The following is a 21996-nucleotide window of genomic DNA, read 5'->3' on the forward strand; positions in this document are numbered from 1 at the left end:
TTTATGGTTTCCTTTGCTGTGCAAAAGCTTTTAAGTTTCATTAGGTCCCATTTGTTTATTTTTGTTTTTATTTCCATTTCTCTAGGAGGTGGATCAAAAAAGATCTTGCTGTGATTTATGTCTATAAGAGTGTTCTTCCTATGTTTTCCTCTAAGAGTTTTATAGTGTCCGGTCTTAAATTTAGGTCTCTAATCCATTTTGAGTTTATTTTTGTGTATGGTGTTAGGGAGTGTTCTAATTTCATTCTTTTACATGTAGCTGTCCAGTTTTCCCAGCACCACTTGTTGAAGAGACTGTCTTTTCTCCACTGTATATTCTTGCCTCCTTTGTCATAGATTAGTTGACCATAGGTGCGTGGGTTTACCTCTGGGCTTTCTATCTTGTTCCACTTTTTATTTTAAATCTTTTCACATGGGACTGTGCATGGGTTGCTGGGACAGAGGTGAGAATAACGATTGCCCCCTGGCTGTCAGTCTCACCCTCTGAACTTTTACCCATCTTGTCTCAACTTTTCCCTGTGCCCTCCTCATCCCCCCGTTTTTGGTTTGTTTGGTTTTGCTAGAGCATCTTTAAAACGATCCCAGGTATCTTCATTTCATCCATGGCTATTTCAGTCACTGTGTTGACTGTCAACAGATGCAGACTTGTGTTTTTTAGACATGGCCTCCGCGCAGCTCCCTGAGAGCACCCTTGCTGGCCCTCCGCAGGCTCCTCACTGAGGCTAGTTCAGGTAGGGTCCACACAGAGCCACACGCGACATTCGTGTTAGGTCTGTGGTAATTTATAGCACTCCATTCTTCTCCTCGAGCCATTCATCTGTTGAAGAAACCAGTTCATCGGCCGCAAGGAATTTCCCACATTCTGCTCTGGCAGTCACTGTCCTCGTTGCCTTCCGCGTGGCAGCAGCTAGCTCAGGGCTTCTCGGCCTCGGCTTCACTCACATCTGGGGCTGGGTCACTCTGTGGTGGGGCCATCCTGTACACCGTAGTCTGTCAGGCAGAGTCTCTGGCCTCCATCCGTCAGATGTCAGGAGCAGCCCCCCACAACCAAGTCACGACGTCCTAAAATGTCTCTGTGCGTCGCCAGTGTCCCCTGGGGCAGAGTCACCCAGTGGAGAACTGCAGGTGTAACTTGTTGCCTTACCCACTGCGCTTCCTACAAACTGGTCGCTAGACCTGGAGGTGGATTTCATAAGCCACTTCCTGTTGCTTCACCCTCGAAGTGTTCTTCTCCATGGGGAGAGAGAAGAGGATCCTGGCCGTAAGCTTCCTTCTCGCCCTCGCCCCATCTTAGGGAAGAGGAGTTTCAGGCCAGGATTCACACCTTCTCCCACAGGCCTGCCTGTTCCCCTGACCGTCACTGCCCTGTGCCCACCCTGTTTTTTCTTACATGCATCAACATCTTTATTAAACAGGTTTCTTCACCCAAGTTGCGCCCCCTGCATTGGGGAGCTGCCTGGGGGCTGAGTGACCTCAGGGCATGGACGCCCCTGCCCTGCTGTGTTGAGGCCTCCCCACTGCCCACCACTGCCAGGCCTCCCAACTCAGCCCTGGGCTCTTAGTCAAAGCATGGTACTAGCAGTGACACTTGTCCGAGCAGCTCCTGGTTTCATCCTCCCTGCACTGCTAATGCGGGATGGTGTTCTGCTACTCGGGGTGCTGACAGGGCTGGTGTGGGGGTCGGTGCCTGCTGCTTGGGAGGTGCCACACTGGGCAGCTTGGCCCCGGGGGAGGGCGTGACCTGTGAGCCTGCGATGTGAGTGACACAAGACCTCAGAGGGTCTGAAGAGACTAAGTGTGTCGTGTGTAATGCTGCCAGCCTGAGGCGTAGCCCATGCATGTACCAAGTGTGACAAGCATGGAGATGGGCGGTGTTGTGCCTGGGAGGGGTGTCATGGGAAGTTACATTACCTGGTGGCTTGTTAATCACCGTATGAGGGCTGACCCAAAAGCTGCTGAGGAGACAGGGACTTGGGCATTGCCCGGGCTAGTCCGTCAGTCCCTCTTGGTCCCTAAACACGTAGAGGAGGTAACAGGGTGGCAGGTACCCCTAACAAGAGGTGCGTCCCTGATCCTGTGAGCTGTCAGCCCCTGCAGGGAACAGCCAGCCAGAAGTCAAGGAAGGACCACGTTTGCACGTTCAGCCCATGCACCACCAGGGGCGTCCTAGCTGCTGGGGTCCAGGGCAGGCTGGGTGGGTCTGGAGGGTGACGCTGGTCCTACTATAAAGACACCTCTGCCTGTTTGCTCAGAAGACACTGTTGGTACCACATCTACTTTCTGAGAGGGCCCACGAACCCAGGGGGACCCCTGTCTCCCTCATACCATGGCTGCCCTCAAACCTTGCCTTCTCGGGCTTCCCTGGTGGCACAGTGGTTGAGAGTCCGCCTACCAATGCAGGGGACATGGGTTCGAGCCCTGGTCCGGGAAGATCCCACACGCCGCGGAGCAACTAAGCCCCTGCGCCACAACTACTGAGCCTGAGCTCTAGGGCCCGTAAGCCACAACTACTGAGCCCACATGCCACAGCTACTGAATCCTGCGCGCCTAGAGCCCATGTTCCGCAACGAGAAGCCACGACAATGAGAAACCCGTGCACTGCAACAAAGGGTGGCCCCCACTCACCACAACTAGAGAAAGCTCGCACGCAGCAACGAAGACCCAACACAGCCAATCAATCAATCAGTCAATAAAACAAAAAAACAAAAACCTTGCCTTCTCACCCATGGCTGCTGTCTCTGCCACCCTTGCTGCCTGCAGTCCAGCTCAGTGTCTGTGCTTCATCTCCTTACGCTATGTGCACTGTGCCCCTTACTTCTTCCTTCCATGTGCAGTCACGGCCATGTGGTGTCCTCTCTGTGTCCAGCTGTCCCACTCTGTGAGGCATGGCCTGGGACCCTCAAGGCTCGGGAAGTACCCCTTGAGGGCAAGAACGGGTAAATGGTCCGACCAGGCCAGAGGTGCACGTTCAGCGTGTCCAGAGGCAAATATGCGGGTCCATCTGCTTCACGTCCCCAGAGCTGAGGTGCAGGGAGGCCCGGGTCAGCTCTGGCACTGGGAGACCACGCCCTCCCAGTTAATCTCCTGCAGTGGGTCAGATGGTGTCAGGACCCTGGGACAGTCTGCTCCCATCTCCCCCTCCTCCTCCTTGCCCCTGGTTGCCACCCATTTAGTGTTGCACATCCAAATCCCGCACTTCATTATTGTTATTTTTGCCTTCAACTATCAATTATCTTTTACAGAAACATAATGAGAAAAAAGTCTTTCATGTTCATAAATGTTCACCATAACCTGACAGTCTTCATCCTCTGTGCAGATCTGCATGTCCATCTGGTGTCACTCTCCTTTCCTCCTAAAGAACTTCCAGAACCTTCCTTGTAATGCAGATCTGCTGCAAACAGACTCTCTCAGCCTTTGTCTGAACAAGTCTTTATGTCACCTTCTCTTTTCACTGTATATGGAATTCTGGGTTGGCAGTGTTCTTTCCTCAGTATTTTGAAGATGTCCTGCTGTGGTCTCTGAGCTTGTTTCTGACATTTGGCCTCGTGAGTGCTTCTCCGTTTGTGGTGCATCAGTCAGCCCGCTGCACTTGTTTGCTTATGGTGTGTTGCCATGTGGTTCTTTGTTTTCTGCTGGAGCTTCTTAGATCTGTGGATTTATAGTATTTGTCACATTTGGGCGTTTGAGGCCATTATTTCTTTGGATATCATGCCCTTGGGATTCCAGTTACATGTATAATGGATTTCTTAGTACTGTCCCACAGTTCACCACGGCTTTTTTTTTTTTTTTTTTTTTAGTAATCTTTTTATTTTCCCATATGCACGCACACACGCATATCTACAGAGTTCTTGTCGGAGTGTGCAAGCGGCGTGGGAAGACAGTTTTCACCTAACATAGGTTTCTGGGCCATGGCCCCACACCGCCATCTACGCAGCACTCCATGGCGAGGTTCCAGAACGTCCCACGCAGCCTCGCGACGCTCATTGTCGCGGTGAGACATCTGGACGTCTTCCTCATGTCCGGGCACTACTTCGGCTTTTCCGTGTTCCTACTCCCACAGACTGGCCTTGGGGCGCCCGTGGTAATACTCCTCCCCTCACGCTTCCCACGCCTGGATTTCCCACCGTCTAGGGCCACGGGCTGGCCTTCCTCACCTCCCACAGTCTTCAGACACGCAGCCGGGCTCACCAAGGCTTTGTTCATTTTCCTGTAGATTTTTTTCTGTGTGATTCATTTTGGGTAAATTGACATTACTTTGTCATCAGATTCACTAACCTTTTCTTCCACAGTGTTTAACGTTAATCCCACCCAGTAAGTATTTCATCAAGATACTGCATTTCTTAACAAAATTACGCACTGAAAACTCTTGCCTGAGGCGATTTTGTACTTCTTAACAATTCCCCAAAGCAGCTGAACAGGAATATTAAGATAAATATAAATCTGTGATGGTTTAAAGGAGTTGTGAGCTTTTTTATTCATGATAATACTTGGTAAGAGTGTTAGAAGATCCCTATGGAAAGCCACTGGTACAGTGGCTAGTACTGGGTGATACAGATTCTGGTAAAAACACAAATGTATTATTCCATCTCCATGTAGTAAAGAGTATACTTGTACAATGTTTTGTACTTGTATTTCATGATATTAAAACAGTGAAGTTTAAAAAAAAAAAAAAGATACAGCATTTCTCAGTTCAAGAAGTTCCATGTGACTCTCCTCTGGTACTTCATATTCCTCTTCTCACCAGTTCAAGGTTCTCTTTAAGCCCTTGAGCATTTTAAATTTAGAATAGTTGCTCTAAAGTGAAACCCTTGTCTGATAATTCCATCTTCTCTGTCCTTTCTGGGTCTGTTTCCATTGACTGATTTTTCTCTTGGGTTAGGGTTCACATTTTTCTATAGCTTCACATGTCTGGAGAGTTTTGGTTTTTGGATACTGTGTGTTGTAGATTCCATGGGATTGTCTGCTGGATTTTTTTTTTTTTTTTTTTAATTTTTTTTTTTTTTTTGAAATTCACGGTCTTTTATTTATTTATTTATTTATTTATGACTGTGTTGGGTCTTCGTTTCTGTGCGAGGGCTTTCTCTAGTTGTGGCAAGTGGGGACCACTCTTCATCGCGGTGCGCGGGCCTCTCACCATCGCGGCCTCTCTTGTTGTGGAGCACAGGCTCCAGACGCGCAGGCTCAGTAACTGTGGCTCACGGGCCCAGTTGCTCCGTGGCATGTGGGATCTTCCCAGACCAGGGCTCGAACCCGTGTCCCCTGCATTGGCAGGCAGATTCTCAACCACTGCGCCACCAGGGAAGCCCTGTCTGCTGGATTTTATTGTCTTAAAGCATGTCAGTTCTGCTGGCTGCTGACAGGCAGTTTGGTTAGCAGTGGATCAGCTGATCTTGGGGAAGCTTGTTTTTGAAATTTCTTAGTAAGCGGAATAAGAGAACCCCTTAAATGAGGGCTGGTTTAGCTCCACTGCCGAGTGGTGCAGTGTGGACTCCTCTGGGCTGGCTGCCTATGGCGTCTCCTGGCCCATATCCCTGGGCTTGGGGACCCACCTCAGGGAGAGACCTGAAGCCTTCCTGGGCAGCAGCTCAAGGTCCCGTGCAGGTGCCAGGAGCTGTCCCTCTGCACTGTCCCTGCCTTCATGGGCCTCTGCCCGCACATGCAGTTCCTTCAGCCTCCCTGGCCCGTGGTCCAGAGGTTCCTGGAGGCAGTGAGCTGAGCAGTCAGAGGCTCCCTTGGCCGTTTCCCTTCTTTTACATCTCTGGCTAGTGCTGCCTGCATTCACTTTGAAAGCATTGTTGTGTGTTTTGTCCAGCACCCTAGTTGTTGCCAGTGGATGGCTTGTCTGGTCCCAGGTGGTCTGTCTGGCCCTGACATGGGTGCCTGCTTGTGAAGAAACTGAGAAGGTTCAACGGGACAGCTATCTGTCCATTCACCCCTCCATCCATCCAGTGAATATTTCCTGGGCTTGGGTGGCCCACCATGGCCTTCCAGTGGTGGAAAGGCCTGCCCCCCTCTAAGTGGAGTGCAGGGCATGAGTCACCGGCCTAATCACCAAAATCTCCAGACAGAAGGTTGGAGGTGACTGCAGCAGACGTGGCTGTGTCCTCCTGGGGTCAGCCTACAAGTCCCTGAAGGGCTCAGAGAAAAGGAGGCTGCAAATGTGTGTACCACCCAGCACAGAGAACCTTGGAGGTGGCAAGTGGAGTTGGATCCTGGCCCCGTGTGGGTTTGGGCGAGTCATTTGACCCTCTCTGATACTTGAGGTTTGTGGTGGAGTTTAGCGATAACAAGCCTAAAATGCAGCTCTTAGCCTGCGGCCTGCAGGATGTGTTCCTGGGTGCCATGTGCCCTGGTCCCGTGGTGCCCCCCCTGCTCAGGATGGCTCTGGGTCCCGAGCCTTCACCAGGCTGTTAAGTCAAGGGAAGTGCAGGCGGGCTGTTCCTCAGGGATCCCGGATCTTTGGCTTTCAGTGTGGCCTGCCTACAAGAGGTTGTAAGTTGCCGGCCTGGGGCCTTGAGGCTGCTCTGCCCAGGTTTCCCCGGAGCCTTCGGGAACAGCCAGCATCAGACCTGCACAGTGTGCAGCGCTGCTGGTAGACCACAGCCACTCCTACTCCCACCAGCCCAGTGGCCACCCACTGGAGTCAGGCACAGGCCTTTGATGGGTGGGGCTTGTGTCCTGAGCGCACCCAGTGGACACCCAGCAACCTCCAAGTGAGGGTCCCCGTTGGCGTCCACTGCAGCTTGCTGGTTGGAGCGGGAATTAGCCCAGATGGTCCTGTCCTGCCTTGTTTAACAGCAGAGGGTGGAAGTGGGGCCATGGCCCCAGGTACTGGGAGGCACCTCTGTCATTGTGAGCGACCCATATGGCAGGGTTTCCAGAGGGGCCCACGGCACTTGGGGTTACCCTCAGACTACCTGCCCCACTTTGAACCTGACTCAGAAGGAAGGGAGAGAGCCGATGAGTTACCACGTGACCAGCTTCCTTCCGGTAGTTTCTTGGAGGTGACAGGGCTGGATGCACTTTGAGTAATTCAAATAAAGTGTATTTGCTTCACAGTAAGCACCTGAAAACTTCTGTTTAAGAAGATAGAAACCTTACTTTGATCTAAAACAGATCTCCATTTCAAGTAGCCCCTGCGCCACAACAAAACAGTATGTGCCAAAGGCCACTTTGGTGGATGTTGAAGACGCACAAGTAGTTTTTAAATACATTTTAGAACGCTTTAGAAAATTCTCTTTTCTTAAACCTTCTTGTAACAATTTTAATTTTGTTGTGCTTCATTAAAATGTTATTGGGCCTCCAAGCTGGGAGTCTGTGACAGGTGGGATTGTCACGTGCCAGTGTGCAGGACACTCCAAAATCAGAGACTCCTGCAGCCCTTGGAGAGGTGCCCTGGCCAGTGCCTGTGTTTCCTCCTGGAAACCAGATGGGGGGGACGCAGGGGTAAGCAGGCAGCTTACCTACAGGCACCCCATGTGGAAAGGTCTGCAGAAAGGGTCAAGGCTGTCGCCCCCAGGACAGAGGAGAACTGATGGGCGAGAGCCACAGCCAGCTTAGGCAGCTGCATTAACCCAGGTCACTGAGGGTGGGCCCTCTGGTGCCAGCAGATGTGCTTTTGACTGCTCTTGGTCGCCAGCTGTTAGGCGGCATGGGCTGAGTGCCATTAGAATACACCTCAGGGGAGGGACTTCCCTGGCGGTCCAGTGGTTTGGACTCTGTGCTTTCACTGCTGAGGGCCCGGGGTCAATCCCTGGTCAGGGAACTAAGATCCCACAAGCTGCGAGGTGCAGCCAGTCAGTCAGTCAGTAAACAAACAGCCGTGGAGCAACTAAGCCCGTGCGCCACAACTACTGAGCCTGTGCTCTAGAGCCCGTGAGCCACAACTACTGAGCCCACGTGCCACAACTACTGAAGCCTGCGCGCCTGGAGCCCGTGCTCTGCAACAAGAGAAGCCACTGCAATGAGAAGCCCATGCACCTCAACGAAGAGTAGCCCCTGCTCACCACAACTAGAGAAAGCCCACACACAGCAACGAAGATCCGACGCAGCCAGAAATAAGTAAATAAATAAGTAAATTTATAGAACAAACAAATGAACGTACCTCAGGGGAAGTCCCTGGCGGTCCAGTGGTTAGGACTCTGTGCTTTCACTACTGAGGGTGCGGGTTCCATCTTTGGTCAGGGAACTAAGATCCCATAAGCCGTGGAGCGCGACCCAAAAAAATGGAAAAGAAGAAAAAAGAATACACCTCAGTCATTGACCAAGTGTCATTGACTCCTCTTTTTGTTCTGAAGTCTTCCAAATGGGGCTCTTGTCCCCTCTGCCGGCACAGAGGCTGGTGGAATTTAGACAGGTCTTGGCTTGGTGTCTTTTTTGCTAATGGCGAGAGACAGGTGGCCCATCACCTACGTGTGTGTGTGCGTGCGTGCGTGTGCACACACACGTGCACAGTGGTGTGAGTGAATTGCTCTGTTGTTGACAAGAAGGACCTGGCCTGATCCTCCTACTGGAGGGAGGAGACACCACAAGAACCCATGTGGCCCGGACCCTGGTTCTATGATGAAAGTCAGGCGGCATGGGGACACGCACTTGAAGCCAGCCCTCCTGGCATAGTGGAGGAAGCTTGAGCTTTTAGGCCTCTTGGCTAACTTCTATACAGTATAAAGTCTTATTCTCAGTGCCCTTGGGGATTGAATGACTTTGTGAGAAAGCAGTCTCCCAAATAACTTGCTTGACAACTAGGCCAGTTAAATGCTTCACTAGATGGCCCACAGGGAGCGTGTGATCCAGGGGGAGGATGGCCCACCACACCATCGAGTCAGCCAGGCACCAGGGGGGCTGCCCTGGTGGAGTCTCTTCTGGGAAGGTGCACCCTTCTTAGTTCCTCTCCTTCGCTACCTACATCCGGGCTCGCATCATTGCTGACGTCATGGCCCCTGTCCCCCAAGCCCCTGGAACACAGAGGCCTTGCTGTGTGTGGATGGCAGACACACATGGTGCTATGGTTAGCCCCGAGCTGAGTCTTGCATGGAGGTCTGGACTGAGAGACCTGGGGGCACGAGAACCAGGTCCTGCATGCTGTCTACTACCATGGTGTCCCACGTCTGTGCTCCGGGCTTTGCACTTGCTGTTCCCTGGCCAAGAACACCCTGACTTCCTGCCTTTCATGATCAGGTGATGTCAGTAGAGAGCTCCGTAATGACAACAGACAGGGTGGCTTTACCTTGACGCTGTCTTTGCTGTGTGCTTGTGTGTTCTGCTGTTTCCCTTCCACCCACTTTACATCACTCTTGCACTGAAAATGGTTAACGGACGGGAGTCTCTCCCCATGTTCAGGTGGTGTTCCTCAAAGCCCACACGAGCCTTCAGAGAAAGACCCTCTGTATGCCCTAGGGCAGGTCACAGCATTATGGAGGCGTCATTTATAACCCATAGAACTTCCCCATTTTAGGTGTATAGTCAGTGAGTGTTAATGTTCCACCCAAGAAGTTCCCTCCAGCCTGTCTGCAGCCACTCCCCACTTACAGGCACTCACTGATCTTTAGTTTTGCCTTTTCTGGAACTTTATATAGATGGAATCATCCATCGTGTGGTGTTATATGTTGGGCTACTCTCACTTAGCTGGTGGCTTTGAGTTTCGTCCATGTTGTGTCCATCAGGAGTTCGTTTCTTTTTATTTCTGGGTATTATTCTGTTGTTTCTCTGTCCACCAACTGATGGACATTTGGGTTGTTGGCTATTTTTTTAATAGTAAGAGTAATTCTGCTGTGCACATTTATGTATGTTTTTGTGCAGACATATATTTTCATTTCTGTTGGGTATATCCCTAGGAATGGAATTGCTGGGTCATGTGGTAACTCTGTGTTTAACCTTTTAAGAAACTGCCAGACTTTTCTACAGGACCTTGTATGTTCCCACCAGTAAGGGACGAGGGTTCTGGGGTGTCGTCTTCTTTCTTTTAGCTATCCCAGTAGGTGCCTGTGCCGTCTCTTCCTCACTGATGAGTAAGGGCTTCTCCTGTGCTTATTGGCCACTTGCAGGTCTTCTTCTTGATCTCTGTCTTTAACCCATTTCCAAGCAAAGGCCACTGAAATGTTGCATCTCCAGGGGCCCAGCTAGGCGGGGCCCCCACTGGTGCTGCTCCTCTAGGACTCTGAACAGCAGCCCAGGCAGTGGTCTGGTTGTGGTTTGTGGGACGGGTCATCTGGTCCTGAGCCTGCTTTGGAGGGAGCCTGGCCCCTGTCTCAGCAGCACAGTGGCCCTTGTGCCTGCAGGGGCTGGAGCAGCACAAGGGGCTGGAGGACCTCCCATATCTTCCGGCCTGGTGGTGAGGGGTGTTGTGCTTTAGAAGTGTGGGGTGGTTTCTGGGGTGTCAGATCCCATGGAGATAAGTGCTGGAGCTCCGTGTGACCTCTCAGGTCTGCTCTAAATGGCAGAGTCCTTGGAGATTCTTGGCAAAAGGGGAGGCTCCTGGTAAGCAAAGTGGGGTGAGTGTGTGGCCCACAGGGTCCAAGCTGGCTGAGCCCTGTCTCCCTCACATGCCTACAGCCCTCAGCCCAGTGGCTGACCGGGTCACAGGCACCGAGAGGCCAGTCTGCCCATTGGTTGGTTCTCCCCACGTGTATGTAGCTCCTCTACCCACCCAGGGCTTGCGGTGGGCCTGACATTCTGGGTGGGGAGCAGACAGGTAGCCACTCCAGACGCTCTGAGAGAGGCGTGGGGGCCCAGGTGGGAGAGCCTCCCCTCCCTCTAGGGGGCGCTAGGGTGGAGACCTGAGAGGTGGTCTCTGATGGAGGTGGGAGAGCCCAAGACTTCGGCACCCTGTGGAGGAACTGGGGAGGACAGTGGGCACAGAGGCCAATTTGGGCCCTGTGGGTTTGGAGGTAGAGGGAAGGGGTTGTGGTGACAAACCAGCACCACCCTGTGGGGTGATGTCTGCTACACAGAAGGTGGGTGCTGAGGGCCCCAAGATAGATGAGAAAGAGAGGTGCGACCCTCCATCTGGATCCGTGTTCTTTCTAAAATTCCACCAGAAGGCTGATCTCTGAATAGCTAAAGCTTAAATTATTTTGAGTTTTTTGGTGTATTTTTTCTTGTGACATTTGGAAATTCCGCCACTCCAAGTGCAGTGACAAGCTGCTCTGAAGCTGTGACGTGGGAGCTGGGCAGGCGTTGGGCTCTGTCCTGCCAGGGTGTTGGGGGGCAGGGTGTCACCTCATCAGCCTGCCTCCTGGCTGGTGGTGCTCACCCATCCCGATTCCTTTCCAGCGGGGTGTCTCTGAGGCAGGATGACCTGGGCTGTTGTTGGTTTTGGGAGAATGGTGAAGGGGGGCTGCCCATTGCCTGTATCTTCACTCTTGCCTCTCATGTGTACCTTCAGCCCTGGACCCTGTGCCATCTGAGGAACTCCTACTGATCCTTCAAAACCCTGCTCCGGTAACCTTTCCTGTAATTTTCAACATGTGTGGGGTTTTTTTTTCACCCCTCCTGAAAACACTGTCCTTATCTGGCTCCTTGTATGACTGGGAAGTGAGTCTTTGGATTTCCAGATATCTTTATTGACATTTTTCCATCTTGCTTTTTTGCAGGATTCTGTTTCACTGAGACCTTCGATCCGATTTCAAGGAAGTCAGGGGGTGAGTCTTTTTTTGGTCTTAATCATATTTAGAATTGTGGAACTGGTGTGCTCCCTGCCCTGTTAGGGCTTGCTGGGCACAGCAGCCGGCTGAGAGCAGTGTTTTGGCCCCATCCACCTCTGTGCCAGGCTGGGCCCTATACTGAGTCAGGGTCTGCCTCTGGTTACCTCCAGGCTGGTCCTGTGGCTGGGGCCACACCAGCAGGCCATCTGTGGCCTGACGGCAGCTCTCCTGTCCAGTGGCTCCTCAGTCTCTCCCCCTTCCTTCCTGTAGCTGCCAAACCCCTGTTCTGACTTGATCTCTGTGCTGATTCAAAACTATGGCCCCAGAGCCCAAGCAAGCCTGGAACTGTGCCCCCCCAGGGTGGGACACTTGTCTCTGTCGGCGGACCTGGGACCATGGGTGTTTGTCTGGCTTTTGGTACTGGGCAGGGGGGTTATAGAAACTCAACATTCCCATTTTTTCGTGAAAGGTATTTGATTCTCAATAACCATCTTACAGAAAAATTGGGGAATGGAAGAAAGGGTGGGTTGTCCATAATCCTTACCCTCCCAGGTCTTAGGACCCCCATATTGTCCACCCACCAAAGGTGCTTTCGAACACTTTAGATTTTCTTCTAGTCTTCATTGCAAGTCTTTTTTTTTTTTTTAATCTGAAAAGTTGCCACATGTGTCTAAGTCAGTTTCCACCTGACAGCCTGCTGGCTTCTTACAGGGTTCTGTGGGTTTTGCCCCAACCAGCATGCTCCAGAGAGATGGAGCCTTGAGGAGATATGTGTCTGCATGTGCAGATACATCGATACCAAGAGATTTATTGCAAGACATTGACTCATGTGGTAGTGAGGCTGATGAGTCTGAATTCCATGGGGCAGGTAGGAGCTGGCACTGGGGTTCATAGGCGAGCTTCTTCCTCCTCAGGGAAGCCTTAGTTTCCTTCTTAAGGCCTTCAGCTGATTGGATGAGGCCCACCCAGACCATGGAGGGTCATCTCCTTAAAGTCAGCTGGTCGTGGGTGTCACTGCTTCTACAGAATACCTCCACAGCACACCCAGATTACCATTCATAGAGTCATTGGGAGCTGTGGCCTGGCCAGGGGGACACACGAACTGACCATCACACCAAGACCAGTCAAGGGTCGGTGAGACGCCCTTAAAGGCCCCAGGGCCCTCCCCCTGCCCGCCCCCCCCCCCCCCGACCCGTGCCGCCTCTGGGGCTTCCTCCGCACCTTCATTGGCCCCATCAGTCTTCTGCCGGTCACCCTTTTGCAGCCTCCACTTTATCTTCCCTGAGACATTTCCCCAGGGGTTAGAGGTCAATGCTGGGCTTGCTGCCAGACTGGCCCAGTGGCACCCTCTTGTGGCCCATGATCACTCTGTGCCCTCAGCAGTCGTGGGAAGATGAGGAAGCCAGTGCACGGATTGGTGTTCATTTATCCAGTGAGCGATGCTTTCTAGTCAGCAAGGCACCACTTGGCTGCTCATAGAAGCGCTGTGAGGTTCTCCTGGGTTGTACCCTGTGTCGCCCAAATTCCTGTGCAAAACCTAAGAGCCACATCCATTCAAGTTAGGGGTCCCAACATCTTAGTTTTAGACTTATGCTTTGCCCACATTTCCTTCCTTCTGGGCATTCTCATGTGTAATGGAGTTCCTAGAAGGTTCTGAGGGTGTGGAGGCCCTGCGCTGCAGCTTGGGGCAAGCCAGGCCATGAGTCTCCACTAAGAGACTCTGTATGAGACCATGTGAGGGCTGGAGGGGGCTGTGTGATGAGGGGGGTGCTTTCCCAGCTTGCTGTGAAGGATCAGGTGCTAAGTCTGCCCCTTATGACCTCTGGACCTTGTCCTTCTCCTCCTGGGCATTGATGGAATGTGACCATTCCTCCCTGCCAGGTGTGAGAGGCCTGGCCTGGTGCCAGGCACACAGCAGACTCTGTCCTGGCCAGGCCACATCTGCATGGTCACTCAGAGCGGAGGAGGGGAGGAGGCAGGGTGCCTCACTCTCCACTCCCACTTCTCCTGGTCGCTCTGTACACTCCACCTGTGGGGTTGGAAATAGAGTGGGAGGCTGGCGGGTGGAGTTGGGCAGGCTCATTCAATGTTCCTGATGCTTGGGCTGACTCGATGTTCTGGACCCCATGTAGGCTGACAGGGCCCGCTTCCCAGAGGCCCATGAAGCTGGCAGACTGAAGATTGAGACCCTGTTTGCTCCTTAGCTCAGGGACCTTGGCCAGATCTTCTCCCTCTGTCCCTTGGCCTCGCTGCCCAGGAGATGGGCCACCCACCTCAAGGGTTGTATGCAGGTTAACATGGCCTTAGGAGAACCAGAGTCCTTCCTGCAGTCCAGAACCCGCTCACTCAGTTCCTGGTGCTAAACCCCACCTGATGTGAATGCAGTACAGCTGGTGTAGGGTCTCGGTGTCACTCAACTCCTGGGTTGGGAGTCACATCCAGTCCAGCCACATCCCCGCCTGTGCTGTGAGTGCCACAAGGGCTGGGTGCTGTGTGGCTGGGCCCCCGTGTTGGCTGGTTCCTTGGGGCGACTGTATGGCATTTGCCAGGTTCCCCGGAGAGCCTGGCCCCACCTGTAGCACGTCCATGATCTAGGGCATCGTCTTCAGAGCAAAATGCTCACCTTTGTTTCATTTGCCGTGTACATGTGTGTTCTCTGCCCTCTCACAGACACTGAGCTGGCTGACCTGGGCCCCTCTGCCATCAGGGGTCACTTCTAAGGTGTCAGCCCCTGACAGCTGGTGAAGCGTCAGGCTGCAGAGGGGAAAAGAAAACCCCACTTGGCCGGCCGCAGTCCAGCACTCTTCAGTTGATGAAAAAAGAAAGAAAGGGAAGTAGGGTTGGCATCCAGGGCTGTTGAAGGCATTTCCACGTGCTGCAGCAGGAACCCAAATGGCAGTTTACAGAATGAGGTTTGGTGGCACTTGTCAAGGGCCTTTGACCAGTGTCTCTGTGATCTAGGAGCCAACTCTGCGGGAATCATTAGGGATGTGCACAAGATTGAGCCACAGGGGTGCTTGTCGCTGTGTCACGGGGATAACTTGGAAAGCCCGGGAAGGGGCGGGCAGGCGGGCGGGCATTGTGCACTCCCGCTTCCCAGGGCCCACAGAGTGTGGGAGTGGCTCTCGAGAAGGAAATAGGTGCTTAGAAAGCGCTCTGGGTTTGGGGTTGAGGAAGCTAGGGCCTCCCAGTGGACGGAAGAGGCCACTACAACTCTTAGGAGTTGTATTCAGCTGCGCAGTAGTAACTCTTTACCCAAAATATATTTTATTCTGAGGGTTCCCTGGAAAAGAAAAATAATGAAAACGAATGTTCTCTGAAAACCCCTCTAGCTAGAGAGAGGCTGGCTAGTCAGTCTTTGGTTCCTGTGTGTGCCTGTTTTGTCTTGTTCTTACCTGACTGGAATACCAAGTGCTCCCCACCATTTATCCCCAACCCAGCTCGGGACTTGATTTGTCTCATTGAAGCTCCCACCTGCACCGCAGACAGACCAGGCCCCGCAGGTCTGGGGGAGGGCTGCCGGCCTGACTTGGGACAGATTTCACAGGGGGTTGATTTAAGGGCTCTGGCAGGGACTCGACCTACTCGCAGCGGAACCAACAGCCCCTCTTGGGCCTCAGGCGGATGTCAGTCCCTCAGGTGCCCAGGACCATCTGGGTTGGGACAAGGCTGTTTGTTGCTCCAGATGCACCTGTGTGTCTGTGCACACAGACACATGCTTAAGTTTATGGCGACTGCCTCTGCCTCCCCATAACCAGGAGTTGGGGCTAACATCAGATGCACCCAAACCTGCCGTGCTCGGGCCAGCTGAGGGCCACGTGGTGGTCCCCATGGGACAGCCGAGACTTGGTCCAGAAGGCACACGTACTGCTAAGCGGGGGCCAAGTTTCGGAACGTGTCGAGCTCTCTGCTGTCACAGAGAAAGCCGCGCATTCCTGAACCATTCATGCCCAGCTGGCTGGTTTCCCTGCTGGTTTCCAGTGACTGGTAGCCATTAACCAGCAGCAAAACAGCCTGTTAACCAGAGGATTCCGTAGGCGGTGGTGCCACAGAGCTGGGGAGGGCCTGGGGCTTCAAGACCCTCCAGTGCCAGGCTCCAAGCAAGCCTCCCCTTCCCACCGTCCTGCAGCCCCAGTAGCTGCACAGACCCTCCTCTGGGCTCTGTGCTGTGCCCCCGCCTCCAGGATTTTGGAAGTGGCCATACATACCCATGTGGGAAAGGTTCTCACAGGGTAAAAGGATCACACTGAAGGTTCCACCACACCCCTGCCCAGAGAGAAGCACGGTTGTATCAGGACTCATGCTGTACGTACCCTCACCTTTCCTCTTAGGGGCGATAGCCTGATGGGGACTGTGGCAGTCATGGCAGCCACTGCCCTTTGAGCAGCCTGAGATGGAAAAATGCCCCCTGGGGAGGCCTGGTCTCTGCTAGAGCCAGGATGTGGTGAGGGAGAGGATCAAGGTCAGGATGGAGGAAGAGCCACCCGTGCTGGGGTTCAGGCTCCATCGGAAGTGCCTTTTGATTTTTCTGACTTTGTGGTGCGCAGTCTTCCTGCCGCATTCTGGGCAACTGCATCAGTGTGTACCTGGCTGCGGGTGCATCTCACAGTGACCCTCAGAAGCACCTGAGTGCTGGGTTTTCAGTTACTTATGTGATGGAGAACAAAAGTCACATCTGCAAAGGAATGTGCAGACAACACAGGGTGGCTACTAGTGCTGGACGAGATGCTGCACACGCACTGGAGCGTGTGTGTGTGTGTGTGTATACATGTGTGTTTTCCTGCCTGAGGTGAGTGATAGCAGGCAGCCTGGGTTTGATTTTTTTAGATGCTGAGTGTGAGTTGCTCCATCTCTTTTTGACCCTCATAAAGAAACAGGTGTTTGTGTTGAGATTAGGGCCTGTGTGGCTGGCCAGGGCCAACCTGGCATTGCCACCCTGCTGATCTCCTCCATGGACTTTGGCCTCACCTGCCACTGGGTGTGTGTCCTGGGTGGGCCCTGCCCCCGAACTGCATTGACAGGAACATGCCGGAGGGCCAGGAGGGAGTGCTGGACAGACCCCAGCTGGGTGGCTGGGTGGAGCTGGGCCAACGGGGCAGCCTTTCTCCTGGGCAGCATTCATTCTGGGGCGGGGAGGTGGGGGACAGGGATGATCATCCGCCCAAGGTCATTTGCAGTCCTTGGACGGCTGGTGCAGACTGTCCCTCTCCCCCAGGCCAGGCTCTTCCTACCCTGAGCGGCTGTGCCTGGGAGCCACTCTGTGACGCCTTGGCTCTCAGTGTGCACGGCGGAGGCCTCTCTTTGGAACAGGGGCTGGCTGTGCATTGAGGGAGTCCTGCAGCATTTTGAGCCAGCCCTGGGTTGTGTGACCTCCCAGCTTCCCTCATGGGTCTGCACACCACCCTGAGGGCTGGGGCGGGGGAGCCGCATCCCTCCCTGTGGCCCACGCTGCCGCGTCCTTGCTCTCACGGACAAGGCTCAGACAGGCTGAGCCGCCTGCAGTCACGTGTGACAGCTGGGCACAGGGCAGGGGCGATTCAGCCCTGAGCCGCATTCTGTCCAGCGCTGATGAGGCGTGTTAGTGTCCTCACACCACCAAAGAGGAGACGTGCTCACCTTGGCCTGCTGAGCCGGTGCGACAGCCCAGGAACGAGGCCTGCTGCCCCCTAACCCCCAGTGCTGCCCCTTCTTGTTGACCACTTGAGACTCTACCTTGTGTGTCTGCCTAGCTGTGATGAGCTCCTGTGCTCAAGCCCAGGGATTACTATAAGGCTGGTCACCTCTGGTGACAGGGTTCTGGAGGCCCTTCCACTGCCTGCACAGGGGCTGGCGGCTGGAATGTGAGGTTTTCCTGTCTGTGTTTTTCAGCAGCTGCTGGCCTTCACCCAGTGTGGGCAGGGGGCCAGAGGGTCGGCCTGGAATTAAGTGGCCTCTGGATGGCCTGCCTACGCTGAGCCCTGCACTTTGGCCAGGACTAGTGCTGTCTGTCTGTCTGTCTGTCAGCCAGGCCATCTGTCTGTTCTCTCTGGCGGCTGTGGTTTTGCCTCGCTAGGCTACACTGGTGATCTCTGAAGTTGGGGTTACATAAACCATGGCACACACATCCCCTGTCATGGTTGATTGGGGGGCAAGTGCTGCCCATCTGTGAGCCCCTTGGGGCCCGTGCCTGCCTTATTCACAGCCACACAGGTGGAGTCAGTGTTTGGCCTGGAGGAGGTGGAGGGGGCGTTGCTAAGTGGGAGTGCGGGTCAGGGCATCTCGACCTCTCAGCATGCCCTGCCCGCTGCTGACGCCCACCCGTCTTGTCTCATCTTTACGGTTGTCCTGAACCAGATCAGCCCTGTTTGGTGGGGAAACTGAGTCATGGCCCAGCTTGGGGTGGGGTCCCTGCCTCTGGTTGTGTGCTGAGTGCTCTGTGCTCCTCAGACTGAGTTGCCATTGCTGCTTAGAAACCAGACACAGGACCCCACCCCCCCACCCCCACCCCCCGCCACTGCATGAGAACCCAGGACCCACCAGCAGCCTGTCCATGGTGACACGCTGGTCCTGTCACTGTCAGGAAAACAAAGGTGCGTTTCAAAGGAATGTGGTTTTACATTCCCACTGTAAGGGGCATGCTTCAGGGATGGGCCTGGGTCCTGTGCTGGCCCATCCTGTGGTCCCCTCTGTGCTGTGGACCTACCGGTGATGTCCCCCCCTCTCCACGCAGCACATCTCCATCCCCCAGCCTGACTGCCCCACGGAGCCGCGGACGTTCTCCTTCTACCTCTCCAACATCGGCCGTGACAGCCCGCAGGGCAGCTTTGACTGCATCCAGCAGTATGTGTCCAGGTGAGCCTTGCCCAGACTGCCCCAGGTCTCCCAGTGGGCAGACCCGCCTCCCCCGACTTCCACTGTGGCGTTCCCCCGCCCCAGCCTGCTGTGCAGATGTTTGCCCACCACCTCCAGCCCCAGCGCCCCTTCTTCCTCTTCTCAAGTGAGCTACCCTGGCTCCTTACAGTGTGTCCAGGGCACAGGTCTAGGTCCTGGCGTGCCACCCGTGGCCCAGGGACCTGGGTTCCCTTGTTTCTTTTGGGTCAAGATGTGCCGTGAAGAAACCCTGTTGCCCAAGTCAGCACCGAACCCCATTTCTTGGGCATGGGGGTGGTGACCATCTCTCCTGGTCATCCCAGGTGCTCATCTCGGCTTCTGGCCCCTTGTCTTGCAGCCATGGGGATGTCCACCTGGACTGCCTGGGCAGCGTCCAGGACAAAATCACAGTGTGTGCCACCGACGACTCCTACCAGAAAGCGCGGCAGAGCCTGGCGCAGGCTGAGGAGGAGACACGGAGTCGAGGCGCCATCGTCATCAAGCCCGGAGGCCGTTACCTGGGTGAGGATCAGGGGCCTGGGGCTCCACCTGTGGGGGTCTTGTACCTGCTGGGCAGCTGTCGGGGGAGCAGGAGAGACTCAGGGCCCATCCAGACCAGGAGCGGGAGTGATGGGTTGACAGAGGTAGGATGAGCTGGGTCAGTGTTGGGTCAGGACAGAAGGTCCTTCCTGGGTGGCATCTGCTGCCTTCTGAACCCAAGATGGGCTAAGGGGCCTGAGAATTCCAGGCATTCTGAATCTCAGGGCTCCTCTCCCAGGCTGTAGCCTCTGCCCATCATTGAGACTCACCCTACATGAAGCCAGAGCTTCGGTCTGTCCTTCAGCTGCCACCCCTGCCCTCACCTGCCCAGATGTCTCCTTCCCAAGACCGACGTGGCTGGGGCAAGGTGCAGATGATGAGATGCACCCTATGGCGGGCGGCCTGCTGCTGTGTTGGGGCCAGCGAGGGACCGTAGGGTGGAGACCAGGAAGGAAACGCATTGATCCCTGTTCACTGGGAAGGCTCCGGCCCCTCAGCATCTGCTTGGAAACAATTTCAGTGAAGTCGAGACACTGACAACATTAAAAGTAGAGAGAAAAGTACTATCTATTTAGAAAGCTCCATCATCTTGCTGTAGTCTTCCTACCTCCTGGATGCAGATGGAGTTAAAGAGTCATTGGAATTCGTTGCCAGGCAAGAAAGGCCTGAGAGAGGTGTGAAACGGCTTACAGCAAGGGAGAACCTTGATGGCTTTTGGGGCTTTTTTCTTCTTTAAGAAAAAGCAAGAGCGTTTCACATTGCTCCAAAGAGCATGCGATTTCCCTTGCTTGGCAGTGGGGTTGGCTCTGAATGAAACTGCAGATGGTGCAGGAATCCGTCCTGCCTGTCAGCGCTGGGCCCCAGTGGATGTAGCTGTGAGTGACCAGGGAGCCTGGGCCCTGGGCTGTAAGCTGCCCAAGAGGTGCCAGCCAGAATCTAAAAGGGCTTCAGAGCCTGCTTTTGCCTCAAGATGCAAATGTGGACATTTGTACACATTTTAATAAAGTTTGGGTTGGGTCTTTCAACCAAAAACTTGGTCCAAAATTCATCTTACGGTGCCATTTTGGGTACAGTGAAGGTTTTTGCAGTAGTTTACGTTCTGGTGGAAACGCTCGTGTCCTGGCCTCTTAAGCCACCGACGTGCACGTCCTGGGTGTGTCAGGCCTCTCCCCCCACCCCATGTCGGCCCGTCAGATGGGTCCTCTGGGGACGAAGTCTGGCCCTGAGGATTCTAAAAGCAATTCTTCCCTGTGTTCATTTGACAAATCAGATTTGAGGGATACATGCAAAAGGAAGTCGTCGTGGAGAGGTTTCTGGCCCAAGGATTCAAGATGTGCGCTGACTTTGCTCAGCGGTCCTCGTTCCTGCAGTGGCGGGGGCGCCGTCCAAGGTGGAGTTAATGACTTAGGAGTGGAAGCACCCTCCCTTGAGAGCAATGCTGGAGGCTCCATGGAGGATCCCCTCGTACGTCTCTGTTTGCACCAAGAGGGTGGGGGATCGGCCTGCTGCCCCCGGGCCTCCGAGCACAGCCAGGTCTGCCCAGGGAGCACTTGCCAGGGCCACCACTGGGGAGCTGCTCACACCCTGGGGTCTCCAGAGCAGCTGCCCAAGTGGCCCTGATGCCTTTATTTTCTTCTCCTTCTTCATAAAAGAGAATGGCGGATCCTATGGGACCAGTGTAGTGCTGTGAAGTTCAGGCTCTGGGTGCCTGCCTCTGGCAGTCTGGGACTCCCTTGTTACCATCAGCCCCCTCTCCCCATATGGGTCAGGTGTTTCGGGTCCCCAGGATGTAGGCTGCCCATGATGAAGTCACTTAAGGCTCTAAGCCCGCTTCTATTTCCTATAGCTCCCGCTTCTGAGACTGTGGGGCCCTGCAAGTGCCCACTGAGCTGTTTGTGGTCAGCAGGTGGCAGTCTCGGCCGCCCAAGGACCCCACTGAGCAGGTGGGGCTGGACGAGGCTTGAATTGCCTTCCTCTTGGGCTTAGTGAGAGCTTGGGGCTGTCGGCCATCGGCCATCCACGGGTGTCCACGAGCTCGCTCAGGAACTTGACGTCGGCCCCAGGCAGTGGGACGCGGTGGCCACTCCCTCACCCCTTGTAATCCCTAATGCCTGTCTCTTATTGCAGGCAAAAAGGTTCAGTTTCGGAAACCGGCCCCGGGGGCAGTGGATGCTGTGCCCTCCCGGAAGCGGGCGACCCCCATCAACCTGGCAAGCGCCATCAAGAAGACCAGCGCTGGCAGCGTTAGCGGGGGCAGCGGGGTGTCTCAGAGGCCCTTCCGTGACCGGGTGCTGCACCTCCTGGCGCTGAGGCCCTACCGGAAGGCTGAGCTGCTGCTGAGGCTGCAGAAGGACGGCCTGGCCCAGGCAGACAAGGACGCACTGGACGGCCTCCTACAGCAGGTGCGTGCTTGCCCTGGGCTGGCCTGGGCTGCGCATGTGGCACTCACTGCCCAGGGCCCTCCTCCTTACCAGCTGCGGACACACAGGCAGTGGGCGTAGCACAGGGGATCCAAGACTTCAGTTGCACAAGGTTTTTAGAATTGAACGAAGCCTGAGGAACCCACAAGCATGAGTTAGCAAGAGCTCGGGCTTCACAGTCAGACAGCAGGGGCCTCCTTGCTGCTCATCAGTTGTGGCTCCAGGCAAGGGGCTTCATGTCCGGACCCTCAGGCTTCCATCTGCGGCTGGGGCATGACCACAGCACCTCTCTTGGGGTCAAGAGCTAAGCGGGGAGGAACGTGGTGCCCGCAGGTGGAGCCTGCTATTAAGCAGCCGGGGCTTTGGAGCAAGGGTGGTGGCCCCAGCACCTTCCTGAGGCCCTACCCTAGCGGAGGCAACTCGAGGACCCCTGGGAAGGTGAGTGGCTCACTCCGGCTTCACCACATCAGCTGGGCCATGTGGATACCACTTTGCCATGAAGTGGGGATGGGCCACCTCAGAGCGCTGTGAGGATGGCACAGCCAG

General features: G+C 54.6%; 1 protein-coding gene across 1 annotated transcript in view; it reads left to right on the forward strand.

The window, feature by feature from the left end:
• Nucleotides 1–21996, forward strand: part of ELL (elongation factor for RNA polymerase II) — an 82626-nt gene that overhangs the window by 41220 nt on the left and 19410 nt on the right. The window contains exons 2-5 of the mRNA XM_007195460.2: nt 11591–11638; nt 18351–18472; nt 18849–19012; nt 21158–21432. Of these exons, the coding sequence (XP_007195522.2) occupies nt 11591–11638; nt 18351–18472; nt 18849–19012; nt 21158–21432 (609 nt within the window). The remainder of the gene's footprint in view (nt 1–11590; nt 11639–18350; nt 18473–18848; nt 19013–21157; nt 21433–21996) is intronic.

The sequence above is a fragment of the Balaenoptera acutorostrata genome, chromosome 2 (assembly GCF_949987535.1).
Source record: "Balaenoptera acutorostrata chromosome 2, mBalAcu1.1, whole genome shotgun sequence".
Lineage (NCBI taxonomy): Eukaryota > Metazoa > Chordata > Mammalia > Artiodactyla > Balaenopteridae > Balaenoptera > Balaenoptera acutorostrata.